The 25,384-nt window shown below is 33.8% G+C and overlaps 1 protein-coding gene across 7 annotated transcripts in view; it reads left to right on the top strand.

Moving 5' to 3' along the window:
• Positions 1-24,832, top strand: part of SSX2IP (SSX family member 2 interacting protein) — a 38,106-nt gene extending 13,274 nt beyond the window's left edge. For 2 of the 7 annotated variants that reach the window (XM_039838707.1, XM_039838708.1), the window contains exons 2-14: positions 2,823-2,942; positions 3,547-3,716; positions 4,177-4,389; positions 7,817-7,927; positions 9,347-9,482; positions 11,307-11,382; positions 11,464-11,641; positions 14,708-14,858; positions 16,220-16,362; positions 16,684-16,857; positions 19,823-19,937; positions 20,382-20,547; positions 23,975-24,832. In XM_039838707.1, coding sequence (XP_039694641.1) covers positions 2,912-2,942; positions 3,547-3,716; positions 4,177-4,389; positions 7,817-7,927; positions 9,347-9,482; positions 11,307-11,382; positions 11,464-11,641; positions 14,708-14,858; positions 16,220-16,362; positions 16,684-16,857; positions 19,823-19,937; positions 20,382-20,547; positions 23,975-24,149 — 1,839 coding nt within the window. In that variant the 5' untranslated portion in view covers positions 2,823-2,911 and the 3' untranslated portion in view covers positions 24,150-24,832. Of the gene's footprint in view, positions 1-2,822; positions 2,955-3,546; positions 3,717-4,176; positions 4,390-7,816; positions 7,928-9,346; positions 9,483-11,306; positions 11,383-11,463; positions 11,642-14,707; positions 14,859-16,219; positions 16,363-16,683; positions 16,858-19,822; positions 19,938-20,381; positions 20,548-23,974 lie in introns of all 7 variants that reach the window. The other 5 variants (XM_039838701.1, XM_039838702.1, XM_039838706.1 and 2 more) reach the window with 4 other exon arrangements.
• Positions 24,833-25,384: the final 552 nt, after the last annotated feature.

Here is a 25,384-nt window from a genome sequence, read left to right as displayed (position 1 = left end):
AGGATTTGTGTTAAACTTTTATTAAGAGCAACAGTGCATTTTGTTACAGGTTTTAGAGTCCTGTCATTTGTACCATATAAACAGTCAGATCTGTATCTAGATGGTGACGTTATTAACAACTGATATTAATTCCAGGTGTCCCCTGTGCCAAGCAGTGCTAAATGTGTGCATGATCTTAACTTAATCCTCAGAAAAAAACTGAAGAGCCATTATAATGGTAGTTTACTAGTAAGTAAACTAGGACTTGAAAAGGTTAAGTGATATACCCAAAACAGAGCTGGGTTAGAATAGATGGGTTTATTGTCCCTTGGATGCTGTTTTGCTTATAGCTACTGTCCTTGAAAGCCAAAAGTAAAATTATTGCCTGTCTTGATGCAGACACAACCTTCGTCCTGCTCATCCTATTGCTGAAGGCACCCGTTTAAGGACAGTGGGAAGTACAAAATAGTTCAAGGTGCTCTTACCAAGGTCCTTGAGTAGAAAAATGGTAAAAGATCAGTGCCAGACTGGATAATCTTCTTTGGGGATGTGTGTGTGGCATCATAACATGTAATAGACACATAACATCATTTTCATTAACATGTATAGTATGCTGTTATGTGACCTAGGAATCATCTGTGATTTCTCTTTTGCCCGTATTTCAATCCACCTGCAAGTCCTGAAGGTTCTCTCTCCAAAACACATCCCTAATTTATCTACCCGTCTCTTCTTAAACTGTTAGAGCTGTAGTGTAACACTGGTCTTGCTGTGATTTCTCTCAGCCTCTCCACTATTGTTCACCTGTAATCTACACAGAGGGTAGAATAGCCAGTGATCTTTTTTAAAACCTGAAGGAAATCATTTTGCTTTCTTGTAACTGCTTCAATAGCTTTTCATTGCAATTTAGAGAAAGTCCAACTGCCTACCATCTATCATTGCTTATTGTGCTTCAGACATAGTGGCCTTCTTTATGTTTCTCATACTTAGCAAGTTCATTTCCATCTTGGATCTTGTACCTGCTGTTTTCTTTACCTGGGCTGTTCTGGTTATTGATCATCTTGTGGCTGACCTAGTATCATTTAGATCTCAGTTCAGATGTTAGCATCCCAGTATAGCATTCCTTGACTAATCTAGATACCCCCACTTCAATACTCTCTCATGTTATTGTGTTTTATTTTATTTATAGTTCTCATCACCCTCTGAGTGTTACATTAATGAAATGTGATTTATTCCTTACATACCTATTTCTGTCCCCACAAGAATGTGAATTTGAGAGCAGGGCCTCCCTTGTGCCTAGAGTTGTGTACTTGGCTCATAGCAGCACAATTGAAAATTTATCGAATGAAAATTTTTATCTCACTTTAATATTATGTTGTGAATATTTCCCCAGTCTTAAATATTCATGCACATGTAAACTCTTCATGCACAGTCCAGATCTGGCCTAAAGACACAATTTATTTGGCTTATTAAAAAGCATTGTCGTTTGAGGTATAACTTATATCCGGTCATGTGCACAAATCTTAAGTATACAATTTGGTGAATTGTACTAATGTGTGTACCTTTGTAACCACCTCTCAGATCAAGATATAGAAGGCTCTCTCACCTCCCCCACTCAGCCGCTCCCCCTTCCCACAGGATACTTGCATAGTTAATCTCTTAAATTAGCTTCTAACTTGAAAAATTGGGAGATGCCACATAAAAATCCAGAATTTCAACATTTCTTAAAAAGTGGAAACGTAGCAACATAGGACCTTCTTTCTCTTTTGGCCACAGTTTATTGTAGCTGAGAAGCAGCTGTCCAAAGTGTTGGCATGTGTTCTCCAGTTTGCCTACAGTGTTTACCTCTCTTCCTTCCATCCCTGACCTTGAAATCAATTTCCAGTTGCCATTTATTTCATTTGCATTTATTTCATTTATTTCATTTGTATTTTTTGTGGTGCAGAAATATTTCTATAAAAATGTGAAAACATGAATGGTAGACTAAAAAGGTTATGTTTCTTATACTTAGTCTGCTTCATTCATATACATTTCTTGCCTTTTTTATATTTATATTTTATATTTATATTTGTTAGCCACCTTAATTCTACTTGGTTGTGTTTAAAGGTTCCACGGTGTCCTATTGCATAAATGTATCATTTACATAACTAATCTCCTACTGTGGAGCATATAAGTTATTTCTGTTTTTTTGATATTGTGAAGAACAATTTATACATGAATCTTTGTACAAATCATCACTTTATGAGGACAAAATTTTATAAATGGAATTTCAATTAAAATATTTTTTTTTTAATTTTTGACCACATTGCCAAATTGCTTGGCAGTAGTGTAAATTGATATAAACTTTCTGGAGAGCGATGGGTGGGAGTATTCATTTCCCTACATCTATGCCAACACTGGGAATTATGATTAAAAAGAAAGTTTTGCTAATATAGTCTATAGAAACACAAAAATGGGAATGCTGGCCAAGAATCTTTTCATCTCATCTATATAAATAAGAAATATACTTTATTTTAAAGTATATATCATAGAAATATTTATTACTTACTATAGTGCTATATACTTTAGATTTATATTGAGTCAAATCATATAACATGTACTTTGTATGCAAAGTAATGTGAATACCTCAGTATAACTGGAGAAGCCTTTAACTTTGATCCTTACACACTCATATGCACAAACACACTGAAATTATTGAGTTCTACCATGTTCTATATGGGTATACATGAGAGTAAATAATGCAAATTCCTGTTTCAAAGCACATACAACTAATTCTCATACATTGGTTTTATATTTACTTTTATATTTTTAATTAGATACTGTTATTATTTGATTTGCTTTTTAAGGAGACACTTACATAGAAGAGTGACAGCAGCTGGACCAAATGTTTCACTGCTGAACTGGTTCCTCAGGTATCCTGTCTTGGGTGATTGCTATGGGAGATTGGATGACTGTTACAGATCCAGGTCTGTCTTCAGGTAACTGAGTTTAAAATAATTGTAAGCCAATGCAGTAATTGTAAAGGTGAAATTTTCAATGAAACTGTAAAATAATTACCACAAATATTGAAGGTGTGAATAGAGACATAAATAGTTGTAAACTAATTTCCATCTTCAGTAAGTTATCAGGGAGAGCTAAGAATTGTACCATAATTAGTAGGGGTCACTGCTTTGGATGGATAATAGATTACTTGATTGTTGCTATTTTTGAGGAAATTTTTATGCATTTGAAATAAATTCATCAGCTACTTCAGTACATTTCTCTGATTCTTTAATCACAGAAATTTTGAATGCATAGACAAGTGATTTTTGTCTTTACGCTTGTAAATCTAAAGCACTGTAAATTAAGGTAGCATATTGTAGTTTAGAATGCCTACTAAGAGCACCACTTTATAGTTGTATCTTTTTGGAAAAAAGTATATAGTTTTCATACAAAAACCAGCTTTGCCTTAATTTGAAAATATTTAAAATATTTATACAAGTCAAAATCTTTGGTAATAGAGATTGTTACCTTTATATGCATTTTAATAAGTTATTTAACTTATTAAACACCTTTTATTGATTCTTGCAGAAAGCAAAAATATATCTCAGTATACCTCAGAAACAAAGATGTCTCCATCAAGTTTATACTCACAGCAAGTGCTATGTTCTTCAATACCTTTATCAAAAAATGTGCACAGTTTTTTCAGTGCCTTCTGCACAGAAGAGAACATTGAACAAAGTATTTCATATCTTGATCAGGTAACATGTTTTTTCTTTTGTAAGGAGCAATAGCATAATTATGTTATATAATAGCACATATTAAAATTATGAGAAAAACGCCTGTCAGGCACAAGTATATTGTTGCATATTGGTCCAGGACTCATATTAGATTGGCAGAGAACCTTAGTGACCACCTATCTAGATACAAAGTAACAGTTTTTGTCTGGAACGGGCTGACCTCCTGTCACCCAGGGGCTCCTCCACTGGGAGTCTCACCCTTATTTTACTGATATAGAAACGCAAGTTCCTTTCTGTAAGTGATTGCAGAGCGGTGGCGAAAAGAGCCGAGTTCTCTCAATTCTTTGTCCTTTAGGATATTTACTATTTTCATAACTATCTTAAGGTAGTTTTCTTTCTTTCTCAGAAAAGATTTCTATCTTTTGTTTCTTTACTAATTTGTTTGGTAACCAACTTTTAGGAAAACGTTTTTTCCTACCAGGAATTGACTACTTTCGGTTTTCCTTCATTATATGAAGAATCCAAAGGTAAAGAGACAAAGAGAGAATTAAATATAGTTGCTGTTTTAAATTGTATGAATGAGCTACTTGTACTTCAGCGGAAGAACCTTCTAGCTCAGGAAAATGTGGAAACGCAGAATCTGAAACTGGGAAGTGATATGGACCATCTACAGAACTGCTATGCAAAACTTAAGGTAGAAACTACATGTTAATCTGTATTTCAGTGCAATTATTATATAATTTGATAATGTAAATTTTCATTGGCTTTATCAAGTTTGGGAGTTAATTTTTTTAAGTTTTAGGGTTTTTTTTAAACCGTAAGTAAAAGTAAACTTAAAGTAGTTTGTGCAATCTGTCATTCTCCTTCCTAATATCTATATTGATGACATTGATTTATGAACTGTTTAGTGACTTGCTGAATCTATAGAAAGTTATATTAGGAAATATTTATATCTGAAGAAAATAAATAAGGATTCCTTTGTCCCATTCAAACTTGCTTAAAAAGTAGATGCTTAATTTAAAGAAGTCTTATTGTGAGAGACTGGATCAGTTAATTCCAAGAAAAATATTCTTGAAGGCATCTATGCCAAAATTTGTTAAAGCTCGATAATGAAAGCAGGCTAGATAACTTAACTCTTAGAAGTCCCTGGGGCTCTAGAGAAGACCGTAGAAAAATGCTTTTGCAAAATTGCTGATTTCTCGGAATAAAGGAAGTATTTTTCACAGGGCCATTAACCTGCCACCTTAAAATATAGAACATTTGTTGCTGGCTTCTGTTTTGCTTTTATTCTTTTCTTTCTTTTATGTTTTCTTTTGTTTGAGAAGGAGAGGGAAGGAGGTGTTCAAAATCACATATAGTAGGGACTTATGATTGTATATTATGAAGGATATAATATAATCAGTCTAAGGCAAATATGTTTTGAAAGATACTGTTCTATTTTGGGTTTTCTTATTTGTGAAAAGAAAAGCTTTTGAATGTGAATACTCCTGGAAGATCAGCTTCCTTTTAGTTTTTTATTTCTTGGTCCATGCCTCTCTTCTTAGTTTTCTTCCTCTATATCCTCTCCCCACCCACACCCTCCAAGAACAGTTAACAACAATTAGAAAAAGAAACTACTCGGTATCTTGAATCTCTGAGCTCCATTGGAGAATAATAGGATCTCTGTACGTAATATTTGAAAATCGGTTAGTAGGGAGTATATAATAAAGAATGGCCTGGAGTTGGCCTATATGTGAACACTGGGAATGTTTGGGAATTGATTTAGAGAAGCATCTTAGCTATTCAGCAGCACCTGTCCATACCAGCCCATCATTGCCTAATGCTATTTTGTGTTGTCTTCTTAGCTTGTATACAGTGATAACAGTATGTTTTCACTTTAATAATATTTTTAAGTTTTTGTACATCTTATATGCCTAAGAGATAGAGATTATCCAAATATATCTTGTCAGACTGGGGAACTATGGTGGGTTGGAGGTGGTAGATGGTACCCTCCAGGCTTATTAAAAGGCCATGAGTTGTGGATACTACTTTAATCTTAATCAGAAACTTATAGAAGGTCTTATGAATTAGACTGACCCAGAGTCGTAAACCCTAGACTAAAGTTTAAAACTTTTTATATCTGGGCACCCCTAGCCAAGTGTCTTGTAAGTAGCTAGTGAATAATTACATAATGGTACTGGTAATTTAGGGCTGTTGAGCTTTTCCTCTAAGAAGTGATCATTTATTAGGACAATCCAGGACATAAAAGTATTTTCCAGAATACCTTCTAATTTGGGACTTGACCTCGGTCAAAATCAGATATTTTGGGTCAGCTGTAGCCAGAGATGTATATGCAATGAGAAAAGTTGCTGATCTATCCTTGAAGAGTTTCTAGATCTAGCATATGAATCATTTAATTTGTTGAGCAAAATGTATTGCGTATTTAGGTAATAGGCACTGGGTTTCAAAGATGGGTGAAAGCCAGTCCTGCTTGCAAGGAGATTGTAGTCCAGTGGAAAAGAGACACATTGAACCATAATTATTTGCTTCACTAATCTTTTTTTTGATGTGGGTGGTAAGAAGAGTCTTCACAGACAGGTAACACTTGATCTGAGATTGGAGGAATGGATAGAAATTCGCTAGTGTTTGGAAAAGACATTCTAGGTGGAGTATATAACCTGTATAAAAGCATAGAGATATGAGAGAGCATTTTACTTTCAGGGAACAGCAAATAGCTCTGTAGGGACTGAAGTATGTGATGCATAATGAAGAGTGGTAAGTAGTGAGACTGGGACCTGGGATCCCGGCCCAAGATAATATGAAATGTATTCTGCATAAACCCAGAGGCACCGAGGAATATAAATGAGAGAAAAGCATCATGTAAATATAAATCTGTCAATAAAGCGAAGAAATTATAGGGGGAGATGCAGATTTGTATTTGGGGTAGAGGTAGAGAACTCAGAAAGCCTGGTGAAAAGTATGGCTGTTAGCAGGCTTTAGCAGTCACCCGGGCCGGAGGGATTTTGGACTTGACCTCAGTGGAGATAGGAAGAGTAAGACAGGACGAAAACTAAGGTGGTAGAATGGGTAGAATTTAATAAACAACTGAATTTGGAGAATAAGATAAAGTCGTGAATTTAAGGTACTATTCAGGTCTCTGATTACTGAGGATGGTGGCATGATTCACTGAGATAAGAAATGTAGGAGGGAGGTGTACAGATTTTCAGGGATGATGCGTTCAGGTGAAGTGTTGATAATGACCCAGTGAATCTCTGATAGTATATAGGACATATCACCTGGCCCCAGTGCCTTTTAGTTCAGCCATGTGAAATAGTCTGGCATGATAGGAAGTTTTAAACACTCCAAGGAAGAGGGAGACAAAAATTCTTGACAGTCTTAAAGTCATGCAAGTTATATTCCTAAATTTCTGTGTCTTGAGATCCATTGTTAATAGAGATTGTGTAAGTTGTTGTTTGTGGTCAGCTATCACATAACTTGAGTGACTTTTATATTTTATAAAGATAAAGAGGATTTAAAAAAAAATACTCCAGTGGCTTCATGCAGAACTTGGCACAGTTTTTCTGGAAATGTGCGGAATGAGTTGAAAGCTAGCATCTTATCCCTTACCAATTCCAGCAATGCTGACATTCCTCTCTGGGAAAAGTTTTCAGAGAGTTTACCACCTGCAAGGGAGAACTGGTATCTTGAAAGTCCCATCTTTTCTGACCTGAAGTGTTCTAGTTTGCTTGGTCACTGGTATTCTTCAGACTTAGCTTTGAATCACTTTTGGCTCTTTCTCAAAGAGTGTGCTAGTATTAAAAAAGAAAAATTTTTAAATGTTTGGCGACAACAGCACTGGAATAAGTAAAGACCTTTTCAAGGATCCAGTTTGAAGCTCTTTGATATATACATAAAAATTTTGGTATGTAAATTAAATAAAATTTAATATTTAAATTTAAATAAATTGTATAATTTATAGTATAGAGCTTTATAAGTGCTTTAAAAAAATTTTGTGTACCTCTAAACTTTAAATTTAGCTCATAAACCCTACTATGTGTAACTTGTTTTTACCAATCTTTTAAGAAATCATTTGCTATGAATCCTATGTTAACTCTAATCGAAATTGCATATGAATGTTTTAGGAACAACTGGAAACCTCCAGGAGAGAAATGATTGGCCTTCAGGAAAGAGACAGACAGTTACAGTGCAAGAATAGGAATTTGCATCAGTTACTGAAAAATGAGAAAGATGAGGTAAGTTGTCAGTTATTGCAGATAAAGTATAAGAGAATTTTTAAAAATAATTTGTGGCGACCACGAGAGCCACTTAAAAGCAAGAAAGAACAATTTATTCATCCTCTGTCAAATTGGTATGGCGGACCTCTTAGTACAATATTGTATCATATTGAACTGAGAGGTCAGGAACCCTTCACACAATCTTGTTTCCTAGGTGGATCCATTTAACTTAGTATTTTAGTCCATAGCTTGTGACAGCCAGTGTCCTATACCATCCACCTCAGATGCACATGTACAGGGATGCTTTAAATGCAGTTCTTTTATTTTCTGCCATACCTATACTTAATATCTGGCATGCCTCTTCTTGCTGTCTTAAATATTGACATTATTCATTCATTCAAGCAATTTAATTGACTAAATGGGCACAAGTTATTGTTAAAAAAAAATTCACATTAAAAATCTCACTTCTGTGGCTAAAAACAATTCTAATCTCATTTCTGCATTAGTGGTTACTTAGTATTTGGGCTTATAAAGTTAATGCATTTGAAATTATTATTTTTTAATTTATGTGAGAAGAAACCGTGTTTTTATTGTACTGTGGTTTGATCCTTGACCACGTGATAACTAAAAATATAATACTTTCAATGTTTTATATGTTGTTTTAACTACAATTAAAGACTTTTAAGGGAGCATATTTCTTTAAGGACCTTGTAGTGATTTGGTTATTTAGTAGTATATTTAGTAAGTGGTTAATATCTTAACAAAACCACAAGGTTACTTATACGTTTTACCATATTTGGTTATTTAGTAGTATATTTAGTAAGTGGTTAATATCTTAACAAAACCACAAGGTTGCTTATACATTTCCTTGAGATATTTCTCAGAAAATTTTGATTTGATCTGTTGATTACACTTAAATGCTTTGAAAATAGTTCATCTGTAATAAGAATTAAGTTAAATATGGGCATGTCTAGCAGATATTAAGAATGTGTGTATAGAATAGAACATACTTCTTATCAAGGGCTGCCTGAGAAGCCATAGTAGAAATAAACATCGACAAATACAAGGAAGTCACTGTAAATAATCATATGAATTCTCCTTGTTTCAAGTGAAGCTTTAATCACTTTAACACTTCCATAAGTTTCTGGCTTTTAAATGACCAAGAGTCAGTATGTAGGGCGAAAAATGTAGAAGATAATTTAGAAAATTAGCAACACTGAAGATTACAGAATTAAACAATAAAAACCCAATGTGATTCATTTAAGTTATATGTTAAAGGATGATTTCTAGTGGTTATGGAGAAGAAAGAATAATCCTAGAATTTTAAAACTATTACGTGGGGAAGTGAATACTAGGACTTTTCTCTTTTGAATTTGTGAATTTTAACTGAGTTTATCAATCCTAAAGGGATCCATTTGATAGGAATTCTTTTTTCAGGTACAAAAATTACAAAATATCATTGCAAGTCGAGCTACTCAATATAATCATGATATGAAGAGAAAAGAACGTGAATATAATAAACTAAAGGAACGACTACATCAACTTGTTATGAACAAGAAGGATAAAAAAATAGGTAAGCAGCTGGCTAAGATAGAGCAAAGGAAATAAATAACTAATATTATGCTAAGCAATAAATGTAAAAGAATTGAGCACTATAATGCCTGAAGGGTTATTTTCATGCTTTATACAGTTGTTTTTAGATGGTATATATCGATATAAACTAGGAATTGAAACAACTGGTTAGTAAAAAATAGTAATTTTGCTTTGCTTATTAGTTGTATATAAAAATTGTATTTTTTTCTTAACATGACAGGTATAAGATTAATCCATAGAGAGAAACTAAGCCAGAGGACATGCTAATTTTCTACAGCAAAGAACTGATAATGTTAAAAATCAGGACCAGTTTCTGAGTATCAATAGAAGGATGATTTTAGAGTTAACTTCAGAAAATTGTTTATCAGACCAATCATTTATGTCAGTTTCAGTTCCTTTAATAACTTTAGCTGTGCATTTTTGAAGCAGGTGGTCGAAAGGATGGACTATGTAAGTTAAGTTTATATTTGTCTCTAAGGTATACTTTTTTCTAGTATTTTTTGAAAAGTAATTTACAACTTCATCCATGCATAATTTCAAGTAAATAGCATAGATTTAGGTTAAGAAGTAGAACTACCCACACACCAAAGTAGAGCTTTATTGAAGCACGGTTTCCAAGTGGACCATAGGCTGTCCTGTAACCTACTTTATACAGTCATACCCCTAAACTGCCTTTCCTGAACTGAGCTTGGACTTGCATACAACAGCTGATAAGCAGATGTTTCAGGCTTTTATATGGTAGGCTCTGTCTGCTACCAGCATGCAGTTCAGTGTTGACTGCATCACTGTCATTCTGTACAGCAGAGATGTTGCAATTATTCAGATATTTTACTTCAAAAGTTATTGAAAAATATAAATAATAAGCAGTTAAGACAAGGTTGAAAATCTTTAGGTATTGAGGTAACAAATCTTAAACTGCACTTAGACGCTCATTGGTTTTTAAGATTGGTTAACCTTGTGTTCATTTATGAAGGAAATAAAAGGTTGAAATGCTTAAAGTATAAAATATATCACCTAGTTAGAGAAGTTTATTAAAAATTTTACTCTGGTAACAGAGCCCTTGTTTTATGGGGAGGGGATCTGGCTGTTTCCTGGTCCAAACCCCAGTTGGAAATGACAGTTTAATAATGATTTTATCAGCTCTAAAATTACAATAACTTACTCTTAATTTATATTCTTCTGATGCCAACTGCTTCCTTCTCCACCTGGGGCAAAAGATGCGTTTACTGTCAGGGGCCTTGACTTATTTACTGATGGTGACAATACAGGGCTTGGCCAACTTTTTCTGTAAAGATCCAAATATTTTCGGGTTTGTGGAGATCTGTGGTCTCTTGTCAGAACTATTCATCTCTGCCATTATAGTGCAAAAGTAGCTGTTGACAATATATAAACAAATAATGGTGTGACTGTGTTCTAACAAGACTCTACAAAATCAGGCAGCTGGCCCACTGGCCTTAGTTCGCCAGCCCCTGATGATAAAATTAATAATAATAACAAAATAACAATTAGTTACTTACTGTGTTAAGTGCTTTAACATTTCTTTTGTTCTTCACAATCCTTTGGTAGATACTATATTACGATTGTATCAATGAAGAAACAGGCTTAGAAGTTAAATAAATTGCCAAGATCTCAGTGCTTATAAATGACAGAACTCTATAACTTGAAATCTGGGCTGTTTGAGCCCAAATCCTAATCTATATACTAGATTGATTTATGACCCTGATATGTTATAGAGTATTAGAGTTTTAAACACTTAAACATGTATGGTAACAATTGGTTTTGTTTTATGTGTTCATGTTTGCAGCCATGGAAATTTTAAATTATGTGGGGAGAGCTGATGGAAAAAGAGGCTCTTGGAGGACTGGTAAAAGTGAAGCCAGGTGGGGTTCGATTTAAATCAATAAATTTAATCAGACTTTTCTTTGTAGACTTTATTTTCATACTGACAGTTTCTTTCTCAGGAATGAAGATGAAATGTATAAAATTCTCTTGAATGATTATGAATATCGTCAGAAACAAATCCTGATGGAAAATGCTGAACTTAAGAAGGTTCTTCAGCAAATGAAAAAGGAAATGATTTCTCTTCTTTCTCCCCAAAAGCAGAAACCTAGAGAAAGAGCAGATGATAGTACAGGAACTGTAAGTGGCTCTTTCCTCTCTAATACAGTCTTCAGATTGCTAATTAGAACAGTTGAAACACTAGATAGGTATTCTCAATGGGGACAATATTGGTATTTTGGACAGCACACTCACTGCTATGCTACTCCCAGCCACTGAGACCACCAGAAATGCCCTGGGAAAGGGAGGTGATTTTCTGAGGACTTAATCTGTGCCAGACACTGTGATAAGCACTTTTTATAAGTATTATGTCATTTCATTCTTAATATAATTTGATGCTTTTGATACTGTAATTATCCCCATTTTATAAAATGAACGTACCCGAGGCACAGTAGTTAGGCCAGTATCATATGACAGAACTGGGATTGGAGTCCAAGTCGTTCTTACTCCAGAGTTCATGCTTTTAACCACTGTGCCAAATATTCTCTAAATATTTTAAGTATTGTGTACTTAAGTAGGCCCTTGAAACTTTTGTTAACTTTAGGACCCAAATAATCATTCAGCCCATAAATTTATTAAGTGTACATTATGTTCTGTTCCCTGGAAAGAAAAAGCTAAAAAAATTTTGACTTTTTTCCTTGTCGTTGTTCGGGCTGCTATAACAAAGTACTGTCAACTGGGTGGTGTATAAACAACAGAAATTTATTTTTCTCAGTTCTGGATTCCGGAAGTCAAAAATCAGGGTGTCAGCAGATTCGGTGTCCAGTGCAGGCCCTCTTCTTAGTTGCAGATTGCTGACTTTTTGTTGTATTCTGACAGGGCAGAAAGAGGGCCAGAGAGCTCGCTGTATAGGGGCACTCATCCTGTTCATGAGGGCTCCACTCATGACCTAATCACCTCCCAAAGGCCCTAATACCATCACATGGGGGATTAGGATTTCAACATAGAATTTTGAAGGAACATAACATTCAGTCCACTACATCCCTCAAGAAGCTGTTTTGGAGAGTGATACCTGTGTAGAGAAGTAATAATTTCTTCTGTAATTATTATAGAGCTATAATAGGGTGATATAATGTATAAAATAAAACAATTATGGCACTCAGAGAAGACATCATACAACATTTGAGTTTGCTCTTAAAAAATAAGTAGGTGTTTTTGAGGTAAAAAGCATGAGAAAGCACTTGACAGAGGGAATAATAGGTGCAGTTCTGAGAAAACAAGTTGCATAATGGTGAAAAGTTAATTTCTTTACATATAAGTTTAAATTCTGGGTTCAAGCAAGTTCACATTTGTGACTAAAATCCGAACATAACAGTGTTGATGGAAAATGCTACAGCAAGCCACCAGAACTTGTTTTTTAAACCTGTATTTAAGGATTACAGGTATTCCTCCCTTTTTGAAAGTTCATGTTATACTTCTTCACTTTTATGAAATACATACATTAGTACCTGTTTTCACTAACCAAAAGAAATCCAAAGAGGATTTTCATTTGGTAATTGCTTCTTTCACATTAAGCCTCTCAGTTTATGAAAGGAACGCTCTACATTCAGTTAGTGGGGGAAATGTGTTTATTTTGTGATATCATAGATCAGTCCAACTGAGAAGCCCATCCCACTGCTTACCATTTTTTTCCTCTTCTTTAAAAAAAAAAAATTACTCGAATGTTCTTTTAAATTCTACAATTTGGGCCCTGCTTGATATCTTACATTTAGATAAGTGTTTCTCTCAAAGTCTATCACTCCTGGTCAGTCCTTAACATTCACTAATGCCTCTCCAGGGCTAGCATGGTTTCTCTTACTCTTGTGGTTTCTTCAGTTTTGGCCCAACCTTTACTAACCTCTCATACCAGCTTTTAGTCCCCCAAAATAGGTAGAATCGAGGAGCTTGTTCTCAGATAATTAAAATCCCTTTTTCCCCCATCACTTGGTGAGTGGGTGGTTGCCTGTATAATTCTTCATAATTCAAATGTTTAGGTTTGAGAAACAATCTCTTAAGTATATTTTCTGTTTTTAAGAGCTCTGATTTTCTAGATTTTTTTCTTGAATTTAACTAATTCAACTGTTTCTTTTAAGAAAAAATTTGGGAACATTATAGCAAGAGGAATAGGATGTAATCTTGGAATGCCTGGGTAGCATCCAAGTTTCATTTATTATTTTGCTTACTTAATTGTAGCCAAAACATAGACTCAAAATTCAAGTTAAATGAATTTTTTTATTTTATTTTTTTGTGGTTTTAGAGTTTCATTCAGTCTGGAAATGTGCAGTAGTTTTCTTCATTTTTAAAAAATAATGGATTGGTGGTGTTTTTAAAACAGGAGAAGCTGTAGTTGCTTGGAAGAGTTACTGGCAAATAATTCTAGAAGATTGATTGGCAAGAACCATGGTCACAATGAATCATACCCTGGGCCTTTTTTCCCACTCACTCAGCCTGGGAGACCTTGACCTCTACCAGCCCATCGCTGACCTCAGTTTATTGATATAGTTCTTTAGACTCAGGACCATTTTATGTAGATGCAGATTATTATGACATTAGTTTCAGTATTGTTTGCATGTGTTCTTTATCCTGCTTTGATTCTTTATGCTGATGTTTACTACATTTTCCTATGATTTAATGTCTTGGTAGAATACAAAGAAAAATAATCTCCAGTTTTAGTTTAAAAAATATATGAGAAAAGTAGGATTCACAGTTGTTTTTACTTTGGAGATTATTTCATAGATTTATTTAAGCAGCCTAAGATTGGAGACAACTTCATCTCAGTTTTACCTCGTGGCTGTGTGACATTGGGCAAATTACTCTAATTCTCCAAGCCTCAGTTTCTCTATATTGTAACATGATTTGAGGATTAATTAACATATGAATGCATTTAACATATTAGACAGGCGTGAGTAACAACTCCTTACACAGCTTCATAACTCTTATTGGTATCTATATTTGGATTCAAATTCAGGTTTGAAGAGACCTGAATTGTGGAATTTCTACCTTCAACATTAATTACTTTTTCTGAAGATATTTATGTTAAGTACTGGGTCATATATGTTTAAGATACAGCACAGAAATTATTTTGATAAAATCTGACAGTCTGATTACTACCGCCTGAGTATCTAAAGCCATTTTAAGATACTGGTCTTTCTTTTTCTTCTCTCATAGATTATCTCTGATGTTGAAGAAGATGCTGGAGAACTGAGCAGAGAGAGTATGTGGGACCTTTCCTGTGAAACTGTGAGAGAGCAGCTTACAAACAGCATCAGAAAACAGTGGAGAATTTTGAAAAGTCATGTAGAAAAACTTGATAACCAAGGTAACAACTGCCTAAATGTGTGCAGAGTTGAGTTGTGACACTAAGTAAACTTAATTTTCAGTCACTTAAAAAGCCACATTATGAGCTCAGACCTGAAGCACTTTAGGTTTGGTGGTTCGAAAAGCAAGACTGCCTCCTTCTAGACATGACGTGTGAACCTTACTGAGAAAGTGCACTTGACTCTCAGAGTGAATCTTTCTGTGAAAAGAGGACATCGTGATCCATCTGCTCTGAGTGCAGTATACAACTGGAGTGAACTAGGTCTAGTAAATCAAGAACTTCTAATCATAATGTAGTATACATATGAACCTTCTACTTGATATTTCTATATACGTGCATTTTGCTAGGTTCCTAATAATCCATTTTTAAATTATTTTCAAAATAATAGATGTTTAGTGTTTTTGTATCAATTAGGTACATAAAAGTAGAATATTCTGGTCTTCTTTTCTTGTATGTAATACTTAACAGTTGGTGCATACCTTTCTAGATTTTCCCTTTGCATTTTTAAAGTATTTAAAAATATATAAAAATAACAAAAATTGAATATTACATATTTTTTCTGCACTGTACTTTTTTCAATTAAGTGTACTATTTTAGACACTTTTTCCTGTCATTATAAATAGGATTGATAGATCTACATTGATGAATATATCCTTAATATTTTGTATTTGTTAAAGTTTATATGCTTTTAAATCAAGAAAATTAAGTTTCTGCTCAGTAAGAGAAGTCTATTTTTTAAAAAATTATACTAAATTGTCAAAAATGACAAATTCGATGTCAATTGTCTTCAGTAGTAAAGAGCAATCAGCAAAACTATTATAGTACCAAAATTAATTTACATAAGATTTTATTGATTTCAGGCATCTTGTCTATTAGAAATAGCAAGTATGTTTGAACTTTATATTAGTTGAATTTAATACCAAAGAGCAAGAAGGTAGCACTGTACTGATCTTTGAAGAAGTGTCAGAAGAACATAGTTTATGACTGTTAATTATTCTTCTGTGAATATAGGTTATTCATTTTACATTAGGACATAATCTTGAATAAATATGGATTTACAAATTAAATGTTGGCAATAGAGCTCTGTTTGCAAATATCATTTAGTCCAAAAAGAGTACTGATTTATAGTTGTCATGAGCTTTGCTTTTAAAATTTTTTCAAGTGTTAAAATATTATAAATTTCATTTTATAGCTTATGAATTTTTTAAAGAGCAAAGGAAATAACTACCTTTTAGAAAACCTATGATATTTCAGAAAGAGAAAAGTTCTGAAAGCCTTGATTTTTAAATATATGTCCAAAAAAACACCATAAACTAGATGATGACTGTAAAACTTATGCCAAAATACTGGTTTTGTGTTAGTTTCAAAGGTACACATAGAAGGTTTTAATGATGAAGATGTAATCTCACGACAAGACCATGAACAGGAAACTGAAAAACTTGAATTAGAAATTCAGCAGTGTAAAGAAATGATTAAAACTCAGCAGCAACTTTTACAGGTAAATGTGAGTTACCTTTTAAAACTGTTGTCCCCTGAGAAAGACCAGAAAAAGTTATTGAATCTTACTAGATTTTTATTCTTTTCTTTTTTTCCCACAAAATCTACAGTATTTGAAATTTTTCTGATCTAAACTATTCATTCCTTAGTCAGTGCTTTGCCTGTTGTAGTAGAAGCATTTGGGAAATGAGTCTCCTCAGTTGACTTTCTGATTCTTCATCATTTCTGTCCATCCCCTAAAGTTTGACCCGGCTTCCCTTGTTTTCATTTCAATTTGTTGGAGTGTTGCAGGGACCCTTGGAACTTACTGTATTTTAAAATCTGATAGCAGCAGCTCGCTACTGCATGTGATGATGATACCACTTCACTACTACGAGACTGTTATTTGTTGGAAGAAAAGGAACGTCTCAAAGAAGAGTGGTCCTTATTTAAAGAGCAAAAAAAGAATTTTGAGAAAGAAAGACGAAGCTTTACAGAAGCCGCCATTCGCCTAGGATTGGAGGTATTTTAAATAATTAGCTTTCCCTGTAGAGCTTTTGAAAGTTGTGGGAAGGCCTCAATAGAATGCATCTAAGTTCTGTTTCTTTGCTATCCAGTTTTGTTTTTTTTCCCCTAAAGTACTTTACCAGTGATCTCATAAATGAAATTAAAGGGACACTGAACTAAGCATGTGAACTATAGAAGGATATCTTTTTGCCTTTACCAAATTTGGGAATTGGAAAACAAAAACAAAAACTAAGCTTTCATTGTCTCTTTTAGATTTGCTTTCTACTGTTAAGTGTTTAGCTTCACATGAGAGATCTCTTGAGCATCTGTCATCTATCCATTGTCAGTATGTGTAGAGTTTGTTTGTTTTTTAAAGGGAAATACATATTAAAAATACAGTTCTCCCTCTCTTCAAGAGGGAAGCCCCTCACTCAAGAATATATGTGCCTTAACAGTTAAGTTGGATTGTTGTCTATACACATCCACAGCTTGCTTTTCTTTACTTCGCAATGTATTACCTACATATTTCCCTTTCAAAAATTAGAGAAATGATGTCAAAACATAGTTAAAAAAAATAAACTCAGCCCATACAAAAAGCTGCAAAGGGAGACAATATCCTCCTTTCTTATTGCCAGTTTCGTTCCTCAGAAGTAACCCTCTTATACGTTTCTCTTTGTAATTCTTTTGGTATTTTAACTTTAATATACTTCAATCTTTTATTCTTCATACCAGTCTATTGATTTTCCATTCTGAAAGATAAGACATTTAATGTCCTTATACTACCATCTACACTTTCCCTCATCTACATCTAATTTCTTCATAATATTGTTACTTTTTAAAAACTATTTTAAGTTGTTTCTTCTTGCTGACCTTTTTACTTTAAGTAAAACGTTTAATGCTTCTACTTCATGTTTGCTCAGCATCAGACAGTAACAGGTTATCCCTGCCATGAAAGATGAGGACATTCTCCTGGTTACACTTGTTTCATTTCTCTTGCCCCTGTACTTCCCAGTTTTTGTCTATGATATTATATTTCACTGTCAACTGTTATCACATTTATATTCTGTCCTGTAATATAATCCAGGTATAAGTACTTTGTACAAGGTTGAGACTTAAAAAACAACTGAACAATAATAACATCATGATTATGTAAATATTCATTTTATAACCAAGTGATATGTTTGGACACATAGAAAATATTCTATATTAATTAAGACTTTGCCACCTGGAAGAGAATCTCCCATGTATCACTATGCAGTGAATTCTTTGACTTCGTAGCTTCCTGTATGATTTCCTGAATCAGATTCAGCTGCCATGTTTCTTATATCTCACGTTATCCTCTTTCTTGGGTTCCTCTTTTCATATGTCATACTATCTTATTAATTTTCTCAAGTAGTGTGTGAGTGAAAAATCTTTTGCATTCTGGAATATCCAAAAATATATTTGTACTTGATTGGTGTGGCCGAATATAGAATTGAGGTTCTACTTTTTTCTCTTGACACTTTGAAAGAGTTATTCTGTTTCTTCAGGCTTTTGATTTTGCTAACAAGAAGTCCGATTATAATATAACCAACATTGTAGATATCCTGTGTTTTGTTTTTCCCCTGTCTCTGGAAGCTTTCGGAATTTTATATTTTTAAAGCTGTACAGTCGTACCAGAGCAAGTCTAGGTAAACTTCTTTTAGCCTGAAGATACTAAATATCCAGTTTAGGGATATTTTCTTCTATTCTGTATTTTTTCCTCCTTTGACTTCTCTCGCATTCCGGAACTTCTATTGGACAAATGACCTGACTATATCTGCCTATAGATTGACTTTATGTTTTGAATTCAGGAATATTCTCTCACTTTGATTTTGTATATCACCAGCTTGATATTCAGCAAGGTCAGTTTTATTATACACTTCATCTACTGAGTTTTATTTCAGAATTTATCTTTTAAGTTTTCTAATGTCCTTAGTTTTTACTTTTCTTAGCATTATAATTATGGATGTTCATAAATCTGTTTGATAATGCGTTATAATTTTTAAAAAAGATTTTGTTTCTATGTTAAACTGTTATCTATGGTCAATTCTCTTTATTTTGGCTTTTTTCTCTTAAGCTGTTAGTTTTCTTCAAATGTCTGGAATTGCATGATTTTATGTTAATTATGAGTGAAAGACTATATGTTGGTTATTTTAAATAGCTGACATGGACTTTATCCACAGTCGTGAAAGTCTGTTTCATCAATAGCTATTTTTCTCAGGAAACAAACAATAATAATTTGCATCAGCATTTTCTCTGTCTTATGGGATCACCTCTGTTTCTGAGTCCATATCTCCCACCCTACTCCAAGAGATACTTTTGATACTTTGCATACCACTCCCAGTTCTCTGCATGAGAACCTGTCTGCCTCTGGTCACTGGAGACAGCAGGGTCAGTGAAGGATGGAAAAGAAGAAAGAGAAACCTGAGCAATAGAGAGAATTTAGTTTAGGATTCATCAGCTTCATCATCGGAAGGAGGAGGTTTGACATATGCTCTCTTGTGGATTAGTGGTGGCTGCTAGTACTAGTAGATGTTTGGAGGATGACAGCAATGTTTGATGAAGCCATATCTTTTTTTCCAAGTTTTTAATTTACAGTGAAGTATTTTTCTGTTGTTTCGTGATTTTTATTTTTATAATCTATATGTTCAAAACTCATGCTAATAATATCTGTGTATTTAAAAGTTATGCTGATACTTTTCACTGTCCATTTGAAATTTATAATTGGTATGAAAAAATAGTGATTAGTTGCTTTATTAGGTGAAATGGGTGAATTTTTTTTAAACATAATTTTCTTAAATGAAGTTTTTCTTAGTTTTCTAGGTTAATTCATTTGACTTAAGAAATATATATGATAGCCAGGAGGCAAGCACAAATAGATAGAGAAATCATGTGAAATGGCACCTATTGTGAATGTTGAAATATTGATCAGTATTTCTTTGGTTTGCTTGTTCTGGTAGAGAAAGGCATTTGAAGAAGAAAGAGCCAGTTGGTTGAAGCAACAGTTTTTAAACATGACTTCCTTTGACCACCAGAACTCAGAAAATGTGAGATTTTTCAGTGCCTTCTCAGGAAGTGAGTACTTCATAAACTCTTTAATCTGAAAATGCATGTAAAATACTGTAAATTATTAATATAAAACTTTGGATAGCACCAGTAAGAGCTTTCTAATGGAAACTACAAAATCAACTTAATATTTTATTTACTATAGTCAAAATGGGAATTATAGGACTGTGCATACCAAAGACAACCTTTGTCATGAGTGTAGTAACGTTGAGTTTTTGAAAATCCACAAAACAAATATTTTTAAAATTAGATCCTTCTATATGTTTGTGGAATCTGTGTAACAAAGATTGTAGGATGAGCTAGACTAGAGGCATAGGGCTAGGGTGGTTATTTAAATTAACTTGTTCTGTCTCATACCTTATATAGAACTGCAAATGTTTCATCCTGGTTAATTACCTTCACTATACTTAATACCTCACCATATGTCCTGCCCTCCCCGCCTTTTTTAAACAGGTTCTGATCGGGACAATCTTACAGTGCACTCGAGGCCACGACAAAAGAAGCCCCACAGTGTGTCTAACGGGTCTCCAGTTTGCACCTCTAAACTTACTAAATCTCTTCCTGCTTCTCCTTCAACTTCAGACTTTTGCCAGACACGTTCCTGTGTATCTGAACATAGGTATTGGTCATAGATCATCTTCTCATATATCTGTAACATTGCTAGAGTTGCACTGCTAAGGAAAAGTTGGCATGTCTATAGTATTAGCGCAACAGTAGAGACTTTCGAGAGGTTAGTAGATTAATTCATTCATTCTGTAAATATTTATTAGGTATCCGTTAAATATAGACAGCCGTTAGGTGCTGGCAATACAGTAGTGAACAAGGTAGATCTGGTCCCTATCTTCTGGGAGCTAAATGATAAAACGTGATTCTTTTTATTTTATATCTAAAATATAATTTAAAATATAGCCTTATGTAATCAGTTAATATTTTAAGTGCTTTAATTGTATTAAATAGAAGGATATTGTTTTGACAGTTTTCATAGAGTATATATTTTAAAGTTTCTTTTGGTGTGCCCATTTGATTGGTGGTGTTGGGCAAAAAACTGAGAAAAGCCTGCTCACCTTGACTGCGAAAGTAGATCTATGCCCAAGGATGACACGATGAAAAAGTTGCTCCCCACCCCGCAAGAAACCCATATATTGCTATTAACTGCTGTATTTTCATATTTTGCTCTGTCTCAAGTTATTAAATCATTTTCTAAGGTATAATATCAGTTCTCTACCTCAGAGCCTATTCCAAGATTAACTTTTGAACTAATCAGATAGAACATTACTAGTGAGATGCAGAGGAATCTAAAAGAGCAAAGTGATACATTGGAAAGTGTACTGGTGATCTCTTTCCTCTTAATTAAAGTAGGAGACAGTGGCACAAGGGCCTGCCAATTTGGCAGCGCCTTAGAAAGCAGGAGTCAGGCCTGCATCACACTTGACCTGTGGTAGTGAGAAACTAGTGTGGAGCAAAGTGCTGGAAGAAGCCAGCTAGCCCTTGGATCAATAATTGTTGAACAGATGAATCTTAAAACAAAAATATAAAGCTTTTAAAAAGGACAAGACACTCTGATTTATAGTTGACAATAGATGTATGTATAGTTACTTAGGATGCTAAGTAAACACTGGGAGCAAAACAGAGCTGGAGGAAGAGCCCTCTGGGCAAGTGTAGGGACCTTGAGGGTGGCACACTGGTGTGTTATGTGGATGGCAAGTGTAGTTAGTGAGCAAAACCAAGAGGTGTGAGATGAGGATGGGAGATGGGAGGGGGTCACATCCTTTAAGGTCCTGGGTGAGTAGATTGGGGTTAAAACTTTGTTATGTAAAAGTTGAAATACATACAAACGTGGAGGGAATAAGGTCAGGAACCCGTTTACCCATCACCCAGCTTCAACAATTATCAACTCATGATAATATTAATATATAACCACACTCTGCTGCGCTCCCTCACACACACACACACACTTGAGAGTGCATTTGTAAAATATTTTAGTCTGTTTGTAGGTCAGATTGTTTTCAGGGTAATGGGAAAACATCAGAGACTTTTAAACAAGAGAGTGAATAAAAATCTAAGGTTTAAAAAGATTACTCTGCTTTTTTATGTGGGGAACAGATTGTAGCAGTCTGTAATGTAAGCCAGGAGATCCAGTTAGGAGGTGTTGAGGTGAGAGATGATGGTAGTTTGGATGAGGGTCATAACATGAAGATAGAAATGCTCAGGTTAGGTATATATTGGAAGTTAGAGCCAATAGGTTGACTGATGAGTTGAGTATGGGAAATAAAAGTTTATTTAATTTACAAAAAAAAAAATAATAATAATATAAGCTCAGTGTTTCTTACATAGATTGTTACTGAAACACCTAAATTTGACCAATCAGAATTATGTATATAAATTCTAGCTACCATTTACAAATAATGCATTTTGCATCTAAAAGGCTCAGTTATTTTTACATATTTAAAATTTTTACCTTTTTATATAATTATTTTTAGTTATGAAATATCTGATATAAATATTTTTTGAAGACATTGTGTTGTGTTTAATAAGAAATCCAGACAGTACCTACATCATAGCGTGTTGTGAAATTAAATATCGATATATGTAAAGCACTTAAAACAGTACTTGGTCTACTGTAAATCTTTAGTAATAGGTTATAAAAATAAAAATACATTTAAACATAAATGGATTATAAAGATGCTTTTGTTTCTTGTATTCTGAGGGCTATACTGTGTTATCAGTGGCATAGAAACAGAATTTTGGAGCTTAAACGAATTTCATGAAGCTATTCAGGGATACTGGCCTCTGAAGATAAACTAGGAAAGAGTCATATAACTAGTTAGGAGGAGAGAAGCTGTGCAGCTTGACATAGTTCTTGAAATTTTATATTATTTGGTAAATTTGCTTTTCTGTTTCTGAAGCACCTTAGATCTGAGTTTGTAATAAGATCATAGCAAAATAATTAAGAGCGTTTGTAGCTAATTTTTACAACATCCTCATTGTTCCTTCATTATAGAATGGAATTTTACGTAAAGGCTGTGTCTGGATTCCATGCAAAGTAACTGTATACTAAGTTAGAGAATTTAGTTGATCATTAATCTTATCTGAGATGGCAGGGATTCTGAGGGCTGAACTATAAGCAAGTTCTTTTTTATTTTTTAATACAAATTTCTAATTATGGTTTTGGTTTAGATTTTTAGAATTAAAACAACTTAATTTTTTTTTCTTAGGATTGTCATAAGATTGTGTTAGTAAGCCAAAGTCACAGAATATCAACATTTAGGGAAAAGTTCACCTAAGATACATTCAGTTGATAAAAATGTATTTATTCACTGGCTCAGCCCCAAAGATTCAATAGTAATCATTTAACTAGATTTCTTTGTTTGAGGCTGGTTGCAGAGCAGACCTCTCAGATTTTATCTCTGAAGATAGGATCTGTGTCTGTGTTCTGAGATTGTTACTGTCTGACACAATTAATTGAGCACTGTTGTGCTTCCAGTTGTTAACTCATTTAGTTCCCACCTCAATGCTATGAGGTAGGTATTGTTATTATTTCTGTTTTATAATTGAAGAAGCTGAAGAATAGGGAGATTTAACTTACCAAAAGTGACATAGTAAGTGGTCCAGCTGAGGTATGGATAATAAACCATCTGACTCTTAACCACTTGTAGGCACTCATTAAATATCTGTGTGGGTGAATGGATGGGTAGATGAAAGCATGCATGAGCAAATGGACGAGTACTGAAAGAAACCATAAAGAGATTAGAAAATAGTGACAGAAAGATGGGAATATGGGAAGCATTAACTTTCAAAACCTACATCTTCTCTATCTGCTTTGGGTTTTAGTTGGGCAGCATGCTTTAGTGTACACTAAAGAGATAAAGTAGATGGCTAGATAAAAATTATATTATTTTGAAACACTTCTTTATTCTTGATCAGTGTGTCCTCAAAATTTATTTAGCATGGGACAAGAGAGCAGTCAGCCTTTAGACATTGAAGCCTATCTAAAGTATAAAAGAAAGAGGAGATGATATTAAGATCTACCTTTCTTTCTCCAACAGTTCAATCAGTGTGCTGAATATAACTCCTGAAGAGACTAAACCAAATCAGGTTGGAAGAGAATGTGCAAATCAGAAATGGAGTGTGGCATCAAGACCTGGATCACAGGAAGGTTGCTATAGCGGATGCTCCTTGACCTACACAAATGCTCATGTAGAAAAAGATGACTTACCTTAGATGTGTGGACTAGAATTTTTTTCATTAACATGTTCATCAGATTTCACATCTGAATTGAAACAGGGTGTGTCATAAAGTCAATCATTTCTAATCTTTAAGATGGTCTGAGTTGTTTGTTTGGACTTCCTATTCCTCCCCCAAAGAGCTAAAATGTTAAATCTATTTAAAAGTATATAAAAGCTTTGGATATGTATTTTTAGTAACAGAAGCATCTGGTTCTGTGAATAAAGGAATGTATCAATGTTTGGATGGAAACAAAAGCACTCGAAGGAGTTTCCTCGTATAGGTATTAAAAATAGCACTTTTAGGAAACTGATTATTGTAAATGTTTTAATTTTGTCCCTTATCTAGTCAGCATTGAAAGTTTAGCCTTTACTTGAATGTATACTGTAGATTTTTAACAAAGCAAGTTCTATATTTATTATGTTTAGTGTGATTTGAAATTTCCTCTTTCATATGTTTTAAATAAAGTGAAATTTATGTATGTTTTGTACATAGATATACATGATTATGTTAAGAGGCTTTAAGATTTAAAAATTTTACACATCCATAATTATAGTATTTCATGCCAATAAAATTTTTATTAGTGGTATTCTGTTTACAGATGTATTAGAGCCATTGCCACATTACGTTTAAGAGTTTATTGAACCCATCTGAGCAATAAATACTCAAAAGCTATTCCATGAAGCTGAATTCTTTAGATAAGTAACATTACTAACATTACATTTTTGAGATTTCTACATGATTAGATTTTTTTATAAATGGAGGATGTAATTTTTCAAAGAACTATCAATTATAGAGTAATAGAGGTGAAACAACAAAAGTACCTTTGAATAAAACAATTTAAGAATATTAGCTTGCGATATTTAGATAATAGAAGATATTAAGATATTTAAGATATTTAGATGGTGTTATGTTCTTTATCAGATGGTTACTAGTACCATAACAGTTGTACCAGCTAAGGCTTTGTATAGTTGCCAATAATTCTTTAATAATTTTTCAATGAGGTTTTTGCCACTAATGTTAAGGAAGTCTGACAATGTAAAAGCATTGGATTTTATAATCCAGATACACTCTGGACAAACCTGTGTCATTTCATTTTCAGGACCGATTGCATGTTTCTTCATGTATATTGTTATTGATAGTAATAATATATGTAGACCAGGCTCTTTCCAGGACTTTCATCAAAAAGCTCTAAGTGCCTAACCATATTGTCTCTGTACATAGAAGCCTGC

Source organism: Pteropus medius, unplaced genomic scaffold (assembly GCF_902729225.1).
Source record: "Pteropus medius unplaced genomic scaffold, Ma_sr-lr_union100, whole genome shotgun sequence".
Classification (NCBI taxonomy): domain Eukaryota; kingdom Metazoa; phylum Chordata; class Mammalia; order Chiroptera; family Pteropodidae; genus Pteropus; species Pteropus medius.
This window is presented reverse-complemented; position numbering and strand designations above follow the sequence as displayed.